The sequence below is a fragment of the Dendrobates tinctorius genome, unplaced genomic scaffold, assembly GCF_039654945.1.
Source record: "Dendrobates tinctorius isolate UK_male_01 unplaced genomic scaffold, ASM3965494v1 ptg000196l, whole genome shotgun sequence".
Classification (NCBI taxonomy): Eukaryota; Metazoa; Chordata; class Amphibia; order Anura; family Dendrobatidae; genus Dendrobates; species Dendrobates tinctorius.
Window position 1 is genome coordinate 19,215,784 of NW_027361863.1, and position 20,630 is coordinate 19,236,413.

Below are 20,630 nucleotides of genomic sequence, written 5' to 3' on the forward strand. Positions count from 1 at the left end.
GCTTGCTCTGCTGCTAGTGTGTTACTGAAAGAGTCTTCAGTGCTGCTGGATCAATCCTGACAGAAAAAAGGACCTGTCTGTCGACCCAAAATGTTGATGATCTAACCTTCATTAAAATGAACCATGCATGGGTTTCCAAGGATTTTGTCCCACCTTCCCCTGATGACACCTAGGTTGCCAGAAAACTGCCTCGCTTTTGTTCTCCTCCTCCTCTGACTTGCCCAATTCCGCCATTTACAGCTGCTGAATGTCCAGCCTACACATCAACATATGCCATTTTTTAAACCTCCCTAACTGGGCTGCCCACCCCCCCCAAGGGCTGGGGTCAACACCTGGTGCACCCAGGCAAGTGACGTTGCTCTGAACAGGTGGATGGGCCCACTGATGGCCGACTGCACTGGCACAGGACCCCTCATAGTACAACACAGTGTCTCTGATGGTGGGGGGGCCCACTCGCCGTCAGACACACCAGCGTTCTATGAGGGGCCCTGTGCCAGTACCGTCGCCCACGAGTGTGCACCCCCTGCTTGGTCATGGCCACAGCACTTGCAAGTTGCAATACTTACCTCTCTGTGCTCCACTGCTGTGTTGTCTGGGCAGTTAAATCCTTCACAGGGACGGCCACTAGAAATTTGGTGTATTGATCTATGATGGTTAAGATGTAGCCTGACCTGCTGACCTCTACCTTCAGATGATCAATGGCTACCATTTGTAATGGACGTCAACTTGCAAGCGGATGCAGTGGTGCTTTATGATCACCTTTCACTGTTATGATAATCACAGACGTGTGACATTCCTGCCACCATTTTTCAATGTCTCTCTCATGCCAATCCAATAGAATCGCCTACGGCCTGTGGCTTCTATCTTTTGCCCTCCAAAATGCCCAGACACATCATGATAGGCAGTGAGGACAATGCCTACATCTCTCCCTGTGTTCACAATTTGATGGAGACGAGTAACGTTGATGTGATCCATGCTACTGCGATAAAGCTATCCTTTCTTCACAAAGAACCGTTTTTGCTGTCTCCACAGACACAGTAATTGAGGGTCTGCATTGCCTCTGCAACATCTACCATGACGTTTTCCTGCAATGACTAATTCCCAAATTTCTGCAAACACTCAACTTTCCGTCTGTACTTGTATCCATGTAGTTTCCAGTAGCGGAGAGTCTGGACTGGCTTACTAAGATTGAAATATATACGAAGATTTAAAAGTGCCACAACACTGTATCCTGGTGTACGCCTGAATACCTTTCTCTTTTTCTACTTTTTAAATTCTGGTGTAATACATACTGAGCCTGTGAGTGTCTGTGTCTGACTCCAGAAGTGTAGACGGAAATTTACAATTACCCCTAGACTGGATACACCTGGTATGTGCTGATACAGTACTTTTGTTCAAAATTTTTTATTAAGGTATCATCCATAGTGAGTGAGCGTGTGTGGTTTCCGCCTTCTATAGAGATGGTGAATCGGAAATACCAATTTTTACCCTATACTCGATCCAGCTTGTATCTTGTTATACAGTACCTTTGGTCGACATTTAGTGTTACGGTCACATCCATACTGTGTAAGCGTCTGAGAGTGACTACGGGACTATGTATACTGAGATTTTAATTGTACCCTATAATATATATATATTTGCTATCTTGTTATCCAGTACCTTTTTAGCAACATTTTTTATTATGGTCAAACCCAGACTGAGTGAGCGTGTGAGGGTGACTCCGGAAAAATATATACGGAGATTTCAAATTTGGCCAACACTGATTACAGCAGTACGCTTCTGATACAGTAACCTTTTTTGCTATTTAGATTCAGCTGTAATCCACAATGAGCCTGTGAATGTCTGTCTGTTATCCGGAAACATATTTGGAGATTTAAGATTACCTCAACACTGTATACAGCTGTACGCTTGTGTTACATTTACATTTACAGCTTTTCATATTCTTGTGTAATCCATACTGGGCCTGAGAGCGTTTGTGTCTGCCTCCTGAAATATATATGGAGATTTAGAATGTTTACACTATACTATATATACCTTGTATCTGGTGATACTGAACCCTTTTTCAACTTTTTATTTTATTGTGTAATCCATACTGAGCCTGTGAGCGTCTGTGTATGACTCATGAAATATATACAGAGATTTAATGTTATCCCTAGACTGTATAGAGCTGTACGCTCCTGATACAGTACCATATATCTGCTGGTATTTTGGGTCCATTTTTCAAAACATGAGGAACTATGGTGGAAGAGGACGCGGACGTGGGCATGGGGGGCCACCTGTTAGTGATGGTGATGGTGGTGCATCTGCTGGTAGTGCCAAAAGCACAATAGCAGCTAGGGCAGGAGGTGTTGAGTCTGCGTCATGGTGTACCTCCGGGAAGGCCTGTAAGGTTTCCTTCTCTGGGAGTAGGTAGACTGCTTTTAAAGCCAGAGCATCAGGAACTGGTGTTACCTTACATTGCTGAAACAGCCTCCAGCTCTATCGCCTACTCTTCTGAAGTTTAATAAAATCCAAGCACTGAGTCGTCAGTGCAGGCTTCTGGTGAGGACCAACCCCTTTCCTTGTGTCCTTCACCCACACCAAAAGTGAAGGATGTGGCAGCACACACTTAAGATAACTCCATGGAGCTCTTTTCACATACCATGCCTCGGTTCATTAAAAATGGGGCCCATCATATACTGGAGCCTTCCAAATGGGGGACATCAGACACTGGAGCAGCCTTTACAGGCCCATTATACACTGGAGAATTAGAAATGGAGCCCTTTATTTCTGGAGCATTATTAGGGCCCATCATACACTGGAGCATCATCCATGAGGCCCATCATATACTGGAGCATTCCAAATGGGGGACATCAGACACTGGAGCAGCATTTACAGGGCCCATTATACACTGGAGAATTAGAAATGGAGCCCATTATATATGGAGCATTATCAGGGCCCATCATACACTGGAGCATCATCCATGAGGCCCATCATATACTGGAGCATTCCAAATGGGGGACATCAGACACTGGAGCAGCATTTACGGGGCCCATTATACACTGGAGCATTAGAAATGGAGCCCACTATATATGGAGCATTATTAGGGCCCATCATACACTGGAGCATCGTCCATAGGGACCATCATATACTGTAGCATTATGTGGAGCTCATCATATACTGTATGGAACAGTATATGTGACCAATTATTCTGTATGGAGAAATATATGGGGCTCATTACTCTGTATGGCGCCCAATGTGGTGGCCATAATACTGTATGGAGTAATATACTGTCCTTTTTTTGAGCTATTGTAGAATTTAAAATAGATCAGTCACGTCATGTAAGCAGTGAAATATTTTTCATTGTGCTATACCTATATTTCTGTGCCGTAACGGAGCATCATGAGTTGTGGAATGTGTTAAAGGGGCGCACTGACACTCTTTGGCCCAGGGCACACGAAAACCTGGAGCCAGCCCTACCCCCCCCCACATCTTTAGCCAAATAACCCCCAGTTTTCAATGCGTAACTATTATTATGAAGTAAATTAAGGTTGACAAGCTTCAGTAATAAGAATTGATGTTTTTGGCATTGAAATGGGCACTGTAGGTGTGTTTACTGTCCTCCACTCCCTGCCGACTTTGCTTCCCCATTGACTTGCGTTGGGTTTCATGTTTCAGTCAGAGTCCGACTTTTCCCTATAGTCGGCCGATTTCGTTCGACCTGACTTTTGTGAAAGTCGGGTTTCATGAAACCCAACTCGACCCTAAAAAAGGCAAAGTCACTCCTCTCTAGTCACCACAGATCAGAGACAAGAGTAAAAATTAAAGGGTTTATTTGCAGGGGACAGTATCTCCTCGTTGGGAGAAGCAATGGGGGTTAAACTGACAGAGTAAACGTGATTTAACAGTATACTAAAGCTAAGCAGCGTTATCAAACAGTTCAGAAGAGCAAAAAGGGTTAAGCGGGTTTTCTTGCAACTTATCAGTCCGGTGAAGCCTTGATTGAAGGGTCGTCTTCTCCTACGTAGGCACCGTCAACAGCGGCATTTGTAGTCTCTGCAGTCTCTCTCTTCTCCTTGGAACGGGAAACTTCGGGGTTAGAGCGGGAGACAGGAGGACGCTGTGGAATTTGGTCTCCTCATGCTCTGAGTCTGCTTGTCATGCTAACAGTCTCTCCGCAGGGACAATGCTGCACCCACTGATAAGTCCCTCAGCCACACTCAGGGGGCTCTGGCCTGTCACCGCGGGGACCGGGGCTGCACGAACGGATCACTGTCTCTGCACTGTCAGGGGGAAAACCTCCTCTGGTTAATGGGGCTTTCGCGTTAACGTACTCACAGACAGCATTATCTATATCACATCCTTCTGTCTCAGTACTCTGTCCGGGAGTCCTCTCGCTTCTGGAACGCGATGCTGCAGCCTGCTCTCCCCGTGGTGCGCACTGCTCTGACTCTGGCGCGCTGTGCTTTCGTGCCCTCAGCCTGTCCCGCTTCCGGTACACCGCCCCTACTCTTCCCCCACAGCTCCTGACGGTCACATGGTGCAGTCGGTCCAAGTCAGTAAGTCTTACCCCCCCAGCAACCCTACTGCCCCAGCTATGTGGTTCCAGACACAAAGCAGGAGAGTTAACCCTTCTGACTCTTCCTGATCTTCACCCCCTTACATTAGTACATTAGTATTAACAACCAAAAATTAGATTTTAATCTCTGCACCACCTCTGCAAACTGCTGAATTTCAGCGACAGTAAATTCAAAGTTGAAATATGGCTTGATGTATCGTGTTAGTCACAGAAAAAAGAATTGTTTGGGTGTGGATTAGGTCTCTATAACACATTAGATGCTACCAACTATTTTAAAGTTACACGTTCCCTGCTGGCTTTCTTTGTGGACCTCAGTATGGCCAAAAAAGAAAAAAAAAAGTGCTGGAAGGTAAATTTTACAGCCACACTGGACACTATCTGGCTGATATACAACCGCCTAACTAACTAGTTGAAATCTTGCTGTTGACAGTGCCAGCGTCAGGAGCAGCCTCTCTGCGTTGCATCAGTGTCAAAATGGCGCTAAAACAAGATGTCCGCTATTTATATGGATGGAAAGGGACTTGTGATGTCAGCAGCCAATGACACAAGCCGTTGTATCAGGATCAGGACATTGTGGGTGTTTCCTGCGCTCTGGTTGGCTAGCCGCAATGTGCGCACACAAAGTCATGAAAATTTTTTTTAGATCTCTGCAAACCCCCTCCCCTCAAACACGAGCCAAACGCTCATGATACACCACCATTATCGTTGCTAAAATGCAGAAAATATTTTTGTGGCAAAATATTTTCCCGCACTTTTACCGATTTTATAAAATTTTGCTCTTCCCATCACGAATCCGAATGTGCCATATTTGTGCTAAATTTATGTTTGGCGGTCGTTTTCCGATCAAATTCGCTCCTCACTTGTGACCATATCCCCGTAATACACAAAGTGCAGCCTTTTCTCAGTACAGATCATCTTCTGAGCAGTAATGTGCGGCTGATGGATTACATAAAACAAAGACTCGTTAGTGATGTAACAGACGGAGGATAATTACCGTCAGCGCTAATGACAGATGTGCCTGATAATCAGATGTAAATTAGGGAAGAAGCAGGAGCTCCCAGATGCCAATCTCACAGGTTATACTGGTCCTGGGTGGGGCACTGGTGTGGGAGTGGAGATGTTCACATGCAGGATTACACTCTGGACCTCAGGGGCAAAAGATCCACTTGGACCTGGTAGTGGGAAATCTGCGGCAGAGGCATCCTGCTATGGGGGGAGGGGAGTCTGTGGCAGAGGCACCCTGCTATGGGGGGAGGAGAATCTGTGGCAGTGGCACCATGCTATGGGGGGAGGGGAATCTGTGGCAGAGGCATCCTGCTATGGGGGGAGGGGAATCTGTGGCAGAGGCATCCTGCTATGGGGGAGGGGAGTCTGTGGCAGAGGCATCCTGCTATGGGGGGAGGGGAATCTGTGGCAGAGGCACCCTGCTATGGGGGGAGGGGAATCTGTGGCAGTGGCACCATGCTATGGGGGGAGGGGAATCTGGCAGTGGCATCCTGCTATGGGGGGAGGGGAATCTGTGGCAGAGGCACCCTGCTATGGGGGAGGGGAGGGGAATCTGTGGCAGTGGCACCATGCTATGGAAAAAGGGAGGGAGGGGAATCTGTGGCATAATCACCCTGCTATGGGGGGAGGGGAATCTGCAGCAGAGGCAACCTACTATGGGGGAGGAGGGGAGGGGATATCTGTGGCAGAAGCACCCTGCTATGGGGGAAGGGGAGGGGAAAGGGAATTTGTGGCAGAATCACCCTGTTATGGGGGGAGGGGAATCTGCAGCAGAGGCAACCTACTATGGGGGAGGAGGGGAGGGGAAGGGAAATCTGTGGCAGAAGCACCCTGCTATGGGGGGAGTGGATGGGAAGGGGAATCTGTGGCAAAGGCACCCAGTTATGGGGGAAGGGGAGGTGAAGGGGAATCTGTGGCAGAATCACCCTGTTATGGGGGAGAAGAGGAGGGGAAGGGAAATCTGTGGCAGAGGCACCCTGCTATGGGGGAAGGGGAGGGGAAAGGGAATCTGTGGCAAAGGCACCCAGTTATGGGGGAAGGGGAGGTGAAGGGGAATCTGTGGCAGAAGCAAACTGTTTTGGAGGTGGAGGATTTGATGTAGAAGCACACAGTTATGGGGGATTTGTGGCAGAGGCACCCTGTTATTGATGTGGGGGTGGATTGTGGTAAAGGCACACTGTTATGGGGGATCTGTGGTAGAGGCACCCTGTTATTGATGTGGGGGTGGATTGTGGTAAAGGCACACTGTTATGGGGGATCTGTGGTAGAGGCACCCTGTTATTGAGGTGGGGGATTTGTGGCAGAGGCACACCATTATGGGGGTCTGTGGTGGAGGACAACCTGTTATTGAGGTGGAGGGATTTGTGGTAGAGACACAGTTATGAGCCTTTTACAGTTAAAGTAAACGGCTATGGGGGAATTGTGGTATATTGACAGAATTGTGTATTGACTGAATGATAAGACAAAAAAAACCCAAAAAAACTTTATAGAAAATAAAATTTTATTGACAAAAATAACATTTCACTTACAAGAAAAAATAAAGTGCAAAACCAAAAGTATCAGATGTGTTCTGTGTCTTCTGGGCAGGAATCGTTACAATGGAAAGCTATAACTTTTCGGCAACGGAGGTTTCCAACAGAGGATGACAAGAGAAAAGTGAATTGATTTGATGAGAATCGAATTAAAGTTGAACATTTAGCAATTTTAAAACTTGTTAATTCAAATAATTTGAAATTCACTTTGCGCAAATCGGCCTAAAATGCTACAGTCATATGTTAAAGTTTGGGCACCCCTATTAATGTTAACCTTTTTTCTTTATAACAATTTTAGTTTTTGCAACAGCTATTTTAGTTTCATATATCTAATAACTGATGGACTCAGTTATATTTCTGGATTCAAATGAGGTTTATTGTACTAACAGAAAATGGGCAATCTGCATTTTAATAAAATTTAACCGGTGCAAAAGTATGGGCACCTCAACATAAAAGTGACATTAATATTTCGTAGATCCTCCTTTTGCAAAAATAACAGCCTCTAGTCGCTTCCTGTAGCTGTTAATGAGTTCCTGGATCCTGGATGAAGGTATTTGTGACCATTCCTGTTTACAAAACAATTCCAGTTCAGTTAAGTTTGATGGTCGCCGAGCATGGACAGCCCGCTTCAAATCATCCCACAGATGTTCAATGATATTCAGGTCTGGGGACTGGGATGGCCATTCCAGAACATTGTAATTGTTCCTCTGCATGAATGCCTGAGTAGATTTGGAGCAGTGTTTTGGATCATTGTCTTGCTGAATTATCCATCCCCTGCGTAACTTCAACTTCGTCACTGATTCTTGCACATTATTGTCAAGAATCTGCTGATACTGAGTTGAATCCATGCGACCCTCAACTTTAACAAGATTCCCGGTGCCGGCATTGGCCACACAGCCCCAAAGCATAATGGAACCTCCACCAAATTTTACTGTGGGTAGCAAGTGTTTTTCTTGGAATGCTGTTTTTTTAGCCTCCATGCATAACGCCTTTTTGTATGACCAAACAACTCAATCTTTGTTTCATCAGTCCACAGGACCTTCTTCCAAAATGTAACTGGCTTGTCCAAATGTGCTTTTGCATACCTCAGGCGACTCTGTTTGTGGCGTGCTTGCAGAAACAGCTTCTTTCGCATCACTCTCCCATACAGCTTCTCCTTGTGCAAAGTGCGCTGTATTGTTGACCGATGCACAGTGACACCATCTGCAGCAAGATGATGCTGCCGGTCTTTGGAGGTGGTCTGTGGATTGTCCTTGACTGTTCTCACCATTCTTCTTCTCTGCCTTTCTGATATTTTTCTTGGCCTGCCACTTCTGGGCTTAACAAGAACTGTACCTGTGTTCTTCCATTTCCTTACTATGTTCCTCACAGTGGAAACTGACTGGTTAAATCTCTGAGACAACTTTTTGTCTCCTTCCCCTGAAAAGCTATGTTGAATAATCTTTGTTTTCAGATCATTTGAGAGTTGTTTTGAGCAGCCCATGATGCCACTCTTCATAGGAGAATCAAATAGGAGAACTACTTGCAAGTGGCCACCTTAAATACCTTTTCTCATGATTTGATACACCTGGCTATGAAGTTCAAAGCTCAATGAGGTTACAAAACCAATTTAGTGCTTCAGGAAGTCAGTAAAAAGTAGTTAGGAGTGTTCAAATCAAGAAAATGATAAGGGTGCCCATACTTTTGCACCGGTCAAATTTTGTTTAAATGCAGATTGCACATTTTCTGTTAGTACAATAAATCTCATTTGAATCCAGAAATATAACTGAGTCCATCAGTTATTAGATATATGAAACTGAAATATCTGTTTCAAAAACCAAAATTGTTATAAAGAAAAAAGGTTAACATTAATAGGGGTGCCCAAACTTTTACATATGACTGTATTTTACACATTGCAGAAGACTGACTTAGCCAAAGAAGAATCACATGACCTTGGAAGCAACCGTTTACGCTTCACCATAATGCCTTGCAGCCATCACATCACATGATACAGCACAGCGAATCACGAAGAACTATCATAGCCAGAATAAAAGCAGAGGTAGGGAATGGAGCAGCCATTTTTTGATGAATCTAAATAGTTTGAGGATATCGCAGCTCACAGCTTGAGGATATCGCAGCTCACAGCTTTAGCTATAGAGATAGAAAGCCATAAACACTGAAAAAATGGTACTAATAGTGTGTAAAAGTGCAGTATCGAAGATCAGCGGGTGAATAAAATTGTATAGTGTTACGTGCCTTTTCAGTACTTTAGATACAATGAAAATGTAAATTTTTTTTAAAAATTAATTGAAGCTGACAAATTTAAATTTAGAAAGCTTTGCTTGTCTATTAGAAAGTACAAATATCAGAACAGTTGGCAAAAAGACAGAATATAGCAAAAATATGAGCCTAAGCATACAGAGAATCATGCCACATTCCGCGTGTCTAGTCACTGACCCTGCCAAGGTCGAGCTGCTTAGCAGTAAGACAGCGAAAATCTGAGCCAAGTACAGGAGACAACCGTGTCTTGATACATAAGAAGAGCCACATGTAAATATTAGCTCTGGGAAAACCCATGTGTGGATTAATGGAATTATTCGCCAATGACTAATCCAAGACTACAATCATTCGTGACGAAGATTACATGTAAAAACAAGATAAAAGAAGGCAAGCTACAATCGGTGCACCACAAGCAAGAACAATGCCTTGGGTGCCGATATTATAAAATGCTATCCCATAGGGCTGGAGTAAGATACATTAAAGTCAGGTGGGTTCTTTCATCATCGACTTTGGTGGTCCAAACCTGCACAAGACCATTGCTGAACCTGAGCACCACAACCGAAGCAAGGAAGGATCAGTGAACGGCCGACCATCTTTAGGTCTACGTAACCATAATCTTTCAAGAAGCATGGAAATTTTTTCTAAGAAAAACATGTACCAGGTCCCTCATTGCATAGCAGAGAAGAACAACCATTTGCCGTTCCCTTAAAGTAGTGTTTCCCAAATCCAGTCCTCATGGTCCCTCAATAGATCAGGTTTTCAGGCTTCCCTTAGTATTGCCCTGGTGAGACTACCTGCAGCCAGTTCTCATGTATTGATAATAATTCGATCAACTGTATAAAACAAAGGAAATCCTGAAAACACGATCGGTTTGGGGGAGTCGTGAGGACAAAATTTGGGAAACACTGACTTAAAAAGTAAAGAATTTTTTTCCTTGAAATTTTCCCCATCCTCACTTAGAAATTTTCATTTGTAACCCAATTTTTGCTGCTTATCAATTAAATTTTTAATTATATTTTTTTTAGCTGTTTTAGAACTTTTTTCAAGAAAAGCTTCCTAGTGGTTTGGGTATCTGAGGTTTCCTTCCAAAAATCCACAGGGGCTCTAGGTGATTAATATAATAAACAGATTAAGGATTTTCCATAACTGGATAATCTAGATCTAGTAAAATCTAATGTGCCTTGCAATTATTGGAGGAAGAGGTCCGTACAAATGTTCACTTGGCCATAAGCTTTTCCTCCCCCCATACACAATCTAAAATTTAGCTAAGTGAGCACACATTTCCACCAATACATATGGGCACCTTAAAGGGGTTATTTAGCTAAATAAAAAGGGTGTTTTAATTATATTGGAAATGAAAATGTATTAAAAACTTAGTAGATAAAAATACTTTCATTATGATATCTGGACATTAAGGCAAATTTTAGAGTTTTTGTCCTCCACCTTTGGATTCATTCGTAAGAAAAGAGGCCTCTATGACTACTGACGTCAAGCACGTCTATAGTCATGAGATTCAATCATGCCAATCCTGCTTTGCCCCGATATAGCCTGTGTGAGGTTTGAGTAGAGAGGCCCCGAAAACATAAGATACGTCCAGTTCCACCAAAACTGACAGATTTGACCAACTTTGAAATAATGTAAATGGGCACCTTAAGAACCTTAAAAGAGTTGTCCAGCCAAAAAATAATCCGAGAAGTGGGGCGACTGGTGTTGAAATCTGGACTTTGGAGCATCTCGATAGAATTTCCAACACATTTAAACATTTCCCACTGGAAATTATGTAACAACAGTGTAAAGACAGCCGTGACTCCTTCAACCGGGAATGCCTTCTCGAAACAGTTTATGTAAAGTGCTGCTAACATGTTGGCATGTTGCCCTTATCAAGACTCAAAGCCAAGTTCTTTCCATTATAACTCCATAAATGGATTACAGACCCAAAAAGAATATTTACATAGAAATGATGGCACGACTGGTAATTCTAATCGTTCATGGCTTGGCTGTAGGCATTGATCCATTTGGGAGGCATTCAAAAGTCTTCTTTAAGCAAAGTTAATATTGCAACTTATTCAATCAACAGCTGGATTAAGACATTGTTATCTTAGTGGGGTAAGATCAGATGCTCTACTTTAGTGAGACATTTTAGAGAAAGAATAGAGAACCTAAAATCAATATAAAATCTTCTCCAAGATGTTCTTCAAGTAACGAAGGTCATCCTAGAATGATCGGTCACAAGTCATGTTGCACAATACAGATCCCTTGCTCTTCAGAAGATATGTCTATTCCAACAAGGATGAAAGATGCTCAGCTTATACATTCTCCAAGGGATTTCTTTTTTTTGAGAAGCTTAGATGGATTAGTTTTCCATCTTTAACCCAAGAGAATAAATCCCAAATCTTTGAGTCCGTTAAGAGTAGAAGAAATGTTCTCTCACACATCGTACACCTCATCAATATCAAGGGCATAGTTGACTTTGCCTTGTAACTGGTCAATTGAAGCTCTTTTAAGAATGTTCCAACCTCTGCTTGAACTTCTCCCAGAAATGTTTCGGAGTAAAACAGGGGTACTACATATAGACACCCTCTTAGTTTTGAGCTCATCTTCAGGGAACTCAGTTACCAGAGATTCCTTTTCGGCAGCTTCATTATCTTCCCCATTACTCTGGAATGCATCTACGAAGCGCTTCACTTTGCGCTTGTCTAAATCTCTGCGCTCCTCGACTCTGTTGAATAAAACGAAAAATTCTAGGTTGGTAAAAATCCAAAAATTGTCTTATGTCTATATATAAATGAAGATATGCTAAATAACTAAAACTTCTGGGTTTTTTTAGATTATGCTAAGAAATAAGACTTAGGTTTAGATCTGTGGCAGAGTTTACATCACGTTTGATACGATGAATGAAGGACTGTGGTGCTGATTACTTGCATACTTTCTCAATGCTGATCTACTTACTGCATTCTCTGCTCTGCTTCTCCCAAGGTCAGGCCATTGCACCGATTAGCCTCTTTCAGCACACCCAAAATTGTTGCATTACCTTGTTGCTGGAGAGTCTCCACCTGGCTATAGGGAAGCACAGCAAGACTCTGCAAGAACTTAACCCATTGTACCCTACAGAGCTTTGTTTCCCTGACTTATCCCCTGCCAGTTTCTCCCTCCACACCTTGCCTGAACTTAGTTTCCCAGTTTCAATCCGTCTCTAGAAATCTCTCAAGGTGCATATTTGTTTTGACTCTTCTGTTACCGACCCGGCTTGTTCTCTTGTTTTGTCTCACCTCTCCACTCTTGACACCAACTTCCTATTTTCATCCTGTGCTGCCCGCCCCGACCTTGGACTGTCTGACCATGTCTGTCCTTGCCCTCAGCACTTTATTTTGTGCCTCTGACCCGTAGGTCAGCTCCTGCAGATTCGGGTACTGCCTTGGAGTAGCACCTGGCGATTACCCTAATGGACCAAGCCTATCCTCCCCATCATAATCTCTAGTGAAGACCAGGTAGTCAGTTAGTTACACCCTTCCAGGGTAAGTCCGCCCAAAAACAAGTAGTGCAGTGGTGCTTAAAGGGAATCTGTCACCCCCATGGGACACTTCCAGCTATTACTATGGGCATTCAGGTAATGAAAATGTTAATCTAGTCTTACCTGCATGCCTCACAGTTGCTGTCTAGATGTGGAGAATTAGACTTTCATGTCATTGTGCTAATGATTTCTTCCAGGCTCCGGGGGCGTACAGTGCCTAGAAGAAATCCCTGCGTCCTCTCTTCATTATACCATCCTCCCCCCTCCGATGCACATCACACTGACCTGTGACGTGCAGTTGTGGCTCCGGAATCCCATGCATGCGCCCTGCCCACCATACAAAGAAAGAAGAGGTACAGATTGTCGAGCGAGTGTAGGACACATGCGTGGGATTCCGGCCCGGGATTCAAGTCAGTGACATGCATCAGAGGGGGGGGTGATAGTATAATGGAGAGTAGGCAGGGATTTCTTCCAGGCACCACCCGCCCAGAGCCTGGAATAAATCATTAGCATAATGAAATAAAAGTCTGTTTCATCAAATCTAGACTGCAACTATGAGGCATACAGGTAAGACTAGATTAACATTTCTAATATCTGTATCTGTAATAGCTGAAAATTGTCCTAGGGGGTGATAGATTCCCTTTAAGGGATGTCTGGGGTCCAGTAAGTTATATTTTTTTCTTTAAATTTTAGACCACTGTGGGCAATTTTTTTTTAAAAGTTTTTAGAAGGTTTAGCAGTGGACAACCTTTTAAAAGAATGAAACTCAAAGGAGATCAAAAGCAAGCTCGGACTGGCCGGTAGGAGAACAGGTGGGCTTTTAAGTATGAGTGGGCCTTCAATCCTATCCCATTATAGGAGAAGTGGTTGGCAGAACACACTTTATTCACCAACAGACAAAGGCAAAATCTTATCCTTCATTTCGCTAACTACCAAGTCTGTTCTGATATACATTTGTGAGTGAGAGTATTGTAATATTTGCATCTAGCTGAAAATTGGGTCCCCAGAGCTGAAGGTATTAGTGGGCCCTTGGCACCCCACTCTGACACTGTCAATGAGACACTCTTTTGGCCATTGTACAATAAATTCGAGTCATATTTGTTGGACATATAGCTCCAGGAACTTGTCTAGAGGGTCCTACAAACAAGTCAATGAAGTCCGGAGCAAAAGGAACCTTATACACTTTAGTCCCATCAATACCCCCATACTGGAATCAGTACCCCATTATTGGTATCCTGCTGGACTACCCACTTCCAGATAAAGCTTATAAATAAGTCAATAAATATTTCCTCACCACTTACCTGAGATACCAAGAGTCTCCTAACCCGTATTCCTTTCCACTAATACCAAGGCGAGGCCAAAGGGCCTTTGGCATCTTTCGTTCAAGCATTATAGTTGTGGCTACAACCTACAAGATAAAAAAAAAAAAAGATAATTCTGATATTTTATTTTTAGATTTTTTTTTTTTTTTTTTTTTTTTTTTATTTAAACCTCCATAGGCACATAGTGGAAAAACCTGCAAATAGACTCTGTAACACAATTAGACGACTCGTGGTTTTCTGATGTTCTCAAATGTTAAAAAAAAGTATTTGTATCTAGAAACATTTCTGTTTTTGATTAATATTTTTTCCATTTCTTACAAAAAGGTCGTTATAATAGCATTTTGCAGATATAGAGGCAGGTAATCGACAGCGATGACCCATTGAGCATATTAGATGACACCCATCCTTATTTCGCTCTGTAAAGTCTTGTGTTATAGACAGTGCATTGTTGGTAGTTATGGGGGGGGAAGTGCAGATGTAACTGTCATATCCTAGCCCTAAGGTCCTAGGGAGCCCAAAGGCCGTTCTACCACATAGGACAACCCCAGCATTATGGAGGGCACATTGTAGGTGGAGGCCAGTTACAGAATTTGCGTTGGGGCTGGAAGCATCAAGGTAAGTCAATGCCGGTGTCAACCCACCTGAGCTCTCCATAATTCATCTCCTTCATGAGCGACGCGCCAGTGTGTGTCCCCCATCATGGCAATCAGAAGATTCAACATTAGTAGAGCAGCAACTACTGCAAACGCCGAGTACATGACGCTGTACATAAACGGCTGGTCTACCGAGTAATTCGCCGGTCCATCGACGATGGTTAGGAAGAGTTCAAAAGTGCTGAACAGAGACATGGGGTAGGACATGAACTGCCCCAGTTCTTCAGGGTCCTGGGTCTGAAATATTACAAAGAAAGCTGAAAAATAATAATAAAAAAGAAAATTATAAATGTACAGCTCTTTTCAATATCCATTAATAGCAGTGATACATTGTAGCTTTGAAACCACAAGTTCAGACTTAACTCATGCAGCATTATAATGAAGCTTATAGGATTTGTGATTTAACCATGGAAAAAATTATTATATATGTATATATATATATATACTGCTCAAAAAAATAAAGGGAACACTAAGATACCATATCGTAGATATCACTGAATGAAATATCGCAGCTACAAATCATTATTCATTACATAGTTTCTTGCGTTAAGAACAAGAAAACATGAAAATGATCAATGTAAATCAAAATTAAAATCCCATGGAGGTCTGGATTCAGAAGGATACTCAAAATCAAAGTGGAAAATCAAATAACAGGCTGATCCAACTTCAGTGGAAATGCCTCAAGACAAGGAAAAGATGGTCAGTAGTGTGTGTGGCCTCCATGTGCCTGTATGACCTCCCTGGGCATGCTCCTGATGAGGCGGCAGATGGTCTCCTGAGGGATCTTCTCCCAGACCTGGACTAAAGTATCCGCCAACTCCTGGACAGTGTGTTGTGCAACGTGACGTTGGTGGATGGAGCGAGACAGGATAACCCAGATGTGTTCAATCGGATTCAGGTCTGGGGAACGGGCGGGCCAGTCCATAGCTTCAATGCCTTCATATTGCAGGAACTGCTGACACACTCCAGCCACATTAGGTCTGGCATTGTCCTGCATTAGGAGGAACCCAGGGCCAACTGCACCAGCATATGGTCTCACAAGGGGTCTGAGGATCTCATCTCAGTATGTAATGGCAATCAGGGTACCTCTGGTGAGCACATGGAGGGCTGTGCGGCCCTCCAAAGAAATGCCACCATTACTGACCCACTGGCAACCCGGTCATGCTGAAGGATGTTGCAGGCAGCAGATCGCTCTCCACGGCATCTCCAGACTCTGTCACGTCTGTCACATGTGCTCAGTGTGAACCTGCTTTCATTTGTGAATACCACAGGATGCCAGTGGCGAATTTGCCAATCCTGGTGTTCTGTGGCAAATGCCAAGCGTCCTGCACGGTGTAAGGCTGTGAGCCCAACACCCATCTGTGGACGTCGGGCTCTCAGACCATCTGCATGGAGTCGGTTTCTAACCGTTTGTGCAGATACATGCACATTTGTAGCCTGCTGGAGGTCATTTTGAAGGGCTCTGGCAGTGCTCCTCCTGTTCCTTTTTGCACAAAGGCTGAGGTAGTGGTCCTGCTGCTGGGTTGTTGCCCTCCTACGGCCCCCTCCACATCTCCTGGTGTACTGGCCTGTCTCCTGGTAGCGCCTCCAGCCTGTGGACACTATGCTGACAGACACAGCAAACCTTCTTGCCACAGCTCGCATTGATGTGCCATCCTGGATGAGCTGCACTACCTGAGCCACTTGTGTGGGTTGTAGAGTCCATCTCATGCTACCACAAGTGTGAAAGCACAACCAACATTCAAAAGTGACCAAAACATCAGCCAGAAAGCATTGGTCTTGAAATGTGGTCTGTGGTCCCCACCTGCAGAACCACTCCTTTATTGAGGGTGTCTTGATAATTGCCAATAATTTCCATCTGTTGTCTATTCCATTTGCACAACAGCATGTGAAATTGATTGTCAATCAGTGTTGCTTCCTAAGTGGACAGTTTGATTTCACAGAAGTTTGATTTACTTGGAGTTAAATTCTGTTGTTTAAGTGTTCCCTTAATTTTTGCCAGATATACTGCTCAAAAAAATAAAGTGGCCACTGCAAAATGTTCAGTTTGTCTGATTTTTCTCTTTATATTTTTGAGTAAAATGTAAATTGCTCTTTTATTCTATAAACTACTGACAACATGTCTTCGAATTTCCAAGCACTAAATTTTGTATTTATTTTCAGAAAATAAGAAATGTTCAAAATAACAAAAAAATGCAGTGCTTGCAGACCTCAAATAATGCTAAGAAAACAAGTTCATAATCATTTAGAAACAACAATACTAATGTTTTAAGAGTTCAGAAATCAATATTTTGTGGAATAACCATGATTTTTAATCACAGCTTTCATGCGTCTTGGCTGCTTTCCACCAGTCCTTCACACTGCTTTTGGGTGACCTTATGCCACTCTTGGTACAAAAATGTAAGCAGTTCTTCTTTGTTTGATGGCTTGTGACTATCCATCTTCCTCTAGATTACATTCCAGAGGTTTTCAATGGGGTTCAGGACTGGAGATTGGGCTGGACATGACAGGGATTTGATGTGGTGATCCTTCATCCACACATTGACCTAGCTGTGTGGCATTGTCCTGCTGGAAAAACCAGTCCTCAGAGTTGGGGAACATTGCCTGAGTAGAAGGAATCAGCTGTTTTTCCAGAATAACCTTGTATGCGGCTTGATTCATACGTCCTTCGCATAGATTAACCTGCCCAATTCCAGCCATGGTGAAGCATCCCCAGATCATCACCAATCCTCCACCAAATTTCCCAGTGGGTGCAAGACACTGTGGCTTGTACACCTCTCCAGGTCTCCGTCTAACCATTAGATGACCAGGTGTTGGGCAAAACTGAAAATTAGACTCAGAGAAGATTACCTTACTCCAGTCCTCTATGGTCCAATCCTTATGGTCTTTGACAAACTTCAGCCTGGCTCTCCTTTGCTTCTCATTGATGAAAGGCTTTTTTCTAGTTTTACGTGACTTGAGCCCTGCCTCTAGGAGCCTGTTATGAACTGTTCTTGCCATGCACTTCACCCCAGCTGTCATTCCTTTTGTAGGTCACTTGATGTCATCCTGCGGTTGCTGAGTGACATTCGAATAAGATGGTCATCCCGGTCAGTGGAGAGTCATTTTCGCCCTCTGCTGGTCTGTAGCTTTGTTGTCCCCAATGTCTGCTGCTTGACCTTGTTGTAACGGACAGCCGTCTTAGAAATTTTAAGGATGGAGGCAACATGACGCTCACTGTATCCCTCTGCTAGTAAAGCCAGAATTGAGCCCTTCTTTTCCTCACTCAAGACTTTTCTTTTCAACTCCTTTGGCATGGTTAAAAGTTATTTTTCATTCCTATTACATTTGGGATATTACTAGCACTTATTTTGTCATCCAGCTTGTCCTATTGCAAGAGGATTGTGAACACCACAGCAGGGTTTTTATACTTTCCTTCATTATATAAGATTTGGATCAGGTGATCACCTAATCAGAAGCACATTAAGTAGAATGAGGTGTACTCTGATTAGAATTCAACTGACACTAGAATGGAATGGCTGTCAGACATGGAGAGAAGCTGATTTTTATAAAACTGTGCAGCGGTCTCTTAATTTTTACCAGAGCTGTATATTTTAATATAAAGAAAGAAAAAAAAAATACATTTTACATCTCACCATTTCAAGAATATCCCAAACTATAAAATTATGACAGAATAAATAAAAAAGAAATAAAAAAACAACAAAAAAAACCTGAATGACAAAATTGCAGTTTTTTCACTAAGACTTAAAAGAATCAAAAATAAAATAAGAGGAAAGTGTCGTATGTACCCCAAATGATACCTATGAAAACCTCATCCTACAAAACACAAGACATGCAAATATAAAAAAGTTATGGTATTCAGGAAATGGTTAAATAAAATATATTTATTTTTAAGTGTTTTTTTGTGAGTAAAAATAGTAAAGCAATCACGCCCACAACCCCCCTCACAGCTGACCCCTCTCAGTTGCACATATATTTGTCATGATCCAGGTTGGATTATGACAGATAAAAGCACTAGTAACCTTTTTTTTTAAGTTGGTGGTTTAAGGTAGTTTGCCCCCGGTGGCCATTAGGGTCATTGCACTGTGGTGATTTCAGTTCTAATTTTGCCCCCGGTGGCCGGTAGGGTCATTGCACTCTGGTTTCTTTAGTTTAGTGCACGTGATTATCACTAACAGGTGTGATTGCTCTGGTTTAACTATATAGGTGTGTCTTGTTCTCTCACTCACTATTGGTGATATTGCTCATGTCCAACCAAGTCTGGTGGAGGAAGGAACTATAGAGAGGAGTTCCTTGCAGCTCAGGCAGAGCTCTGGTGTAGTAGCTTCAGGTGGAAGCTGAATTCTGGTGGTGGACTCTCATGCTGGGAGCAAGAGCAACAGAGCAAAGCTAAGTGGTGTTACCCCTGTTTTGTAACTTTCCGTTTGTGTGTTTCAGTGTAGTGGTGGGATTAGTTTCTGCACCGTCCATTTCACTAGAAAGGGCTAGGTGCAGGGCGAGCTAGGGTTTTTAGGTTTCTGATCGGCGCCCGGTCTGTAACCGGCCTAGGGATCGTTAGGAGTGTAGAGACACTGACTGAGGGGAGTGCAGAAGGTCTCCACGTCCCCGTTCCCTATCGCAGGGCCCTCCATTGTATCAGTTTCCCTGGTGTCTCCCTTTATTATTTAAATTCACCCTGCTGGAGGCGGTGTATCCAGTTATACATGTAATTCTGAAATTCGCCTGCTGGAGGCGGTGTATCCGGCTGCACATTATATTATTTAAATTCGCCCGGCTGGAAGAGGTGTATCCAGGGTCACGTGTGCCATAGAAATTCGCCCTGCTGGAGACGGTGTGTCCAGTCACACGTTGACCGTCACATTATCACCAACCCAACTTTTTTTTTTGCTGAGCCATGGACCCAAGGCAGACCTTTGCCCAAATGCTGCAAATCTTTACTGATGAGATTAGGGGGCTGCGCGGTGAGTTAGTGCAGCAGCTGCAGCTGTTGGTGGGCTTTGGGGGTCTGGTTCAGGCACAGGCTCAGCCAGAACCCAAGATATCCCTCCCTGACAGGTTTTCTGGAGGGAGAGATCAATTCTTGATATTTCAGCAAGCCTGCAAATTATATTTCAGGCTGCGTCCACGTTCATCAGGGAGTGAAGAGCAATGGGTGGGAATCATTATGTCCCTTCTTAAGGGGGATCCCCAATCCTGGGCCTTCTCCCTACCGGACGATTCACCATCATTAGAGTCCATGGACGAGTTTCTTGCGGCTTTGGCACTAGTGTATGGGGATCCTGATGGCGTCGCCCTGGTGGAATTCCGTTTCCGTAGGTGTAAACAGGGAGCCCGGGTTGCTGAGGAGTACTGCTCAGAGTTTAGGAGGTGGGCCACTGACACTCAGTGGAATGACCCTGCACTTAGGAGTCAATTTGTGCAGGGTCTGTCTCCAAAGTTGCAGGATACTCTGGTGCAGTACGCTGCCCCCAGGTCGCTGGAGGCCGCCATGTCCCTTGCCATCCGGGTGGATAGACGCCTTAGAGAGAGACATACACAAAATGTGCCCCCTGTTGTCCTCGCTAGGGAGGAGGACCCACCAGTGCGGACGGAGGAACCCAGACAGCCCGGTGTTGTTGGTACAAAAAAGGGGGTGTCTGCAGCTCGTCGTGGTGGGGGGGTATGCTGTTCCTGTGGGAAGCCGGGCCATTTCATTAGAGCCTGCCCAGTGCGTGTCAAGTCTCCAGACCAACCTTTGCAAGTAGGAGGAGCTAGTTTGTGTTCAGGCCTGCCTACAGTTCAGGGTGTGGT

At 43.9% G+C, this 20,630-nt stretch overlaps 1 protein-coding gene across 1 annotated transcript in view; it reads right to left on the reverse strand.

The window, feature by feature from the left end:
- Positions 1–8,955: 8,955 nt before the first annotated feature.
- Positions 8,956–20,630, reverse strand: part of LOC141056271 (transient receptor potential cation channel subfamily V member 6-like) — a 48,194-nt gene continuing 36,519 nt past the window's right edge. Inside the window, exons 13-15 of the mRNA XM_073553013.1 lie at positions 14,829–15,097; positions 14,167–14,273; positions 8,956–12,073 (exon numbers count right to left, since the gene is read on the reverse strand). Of these exons, the coding sequence (XP_073409114.1) occupies positions 11,782–12,073; positions 14,167–14,273; positions 14,829–15,097 (668 nt within the window). The 3' untranslated portion in view covers positions 8,956–11,781. The remainder of the gene's footprint in view (positions 12,074–14,166; positions 14,274–14,828; positions 15,098–20,630) is intronic.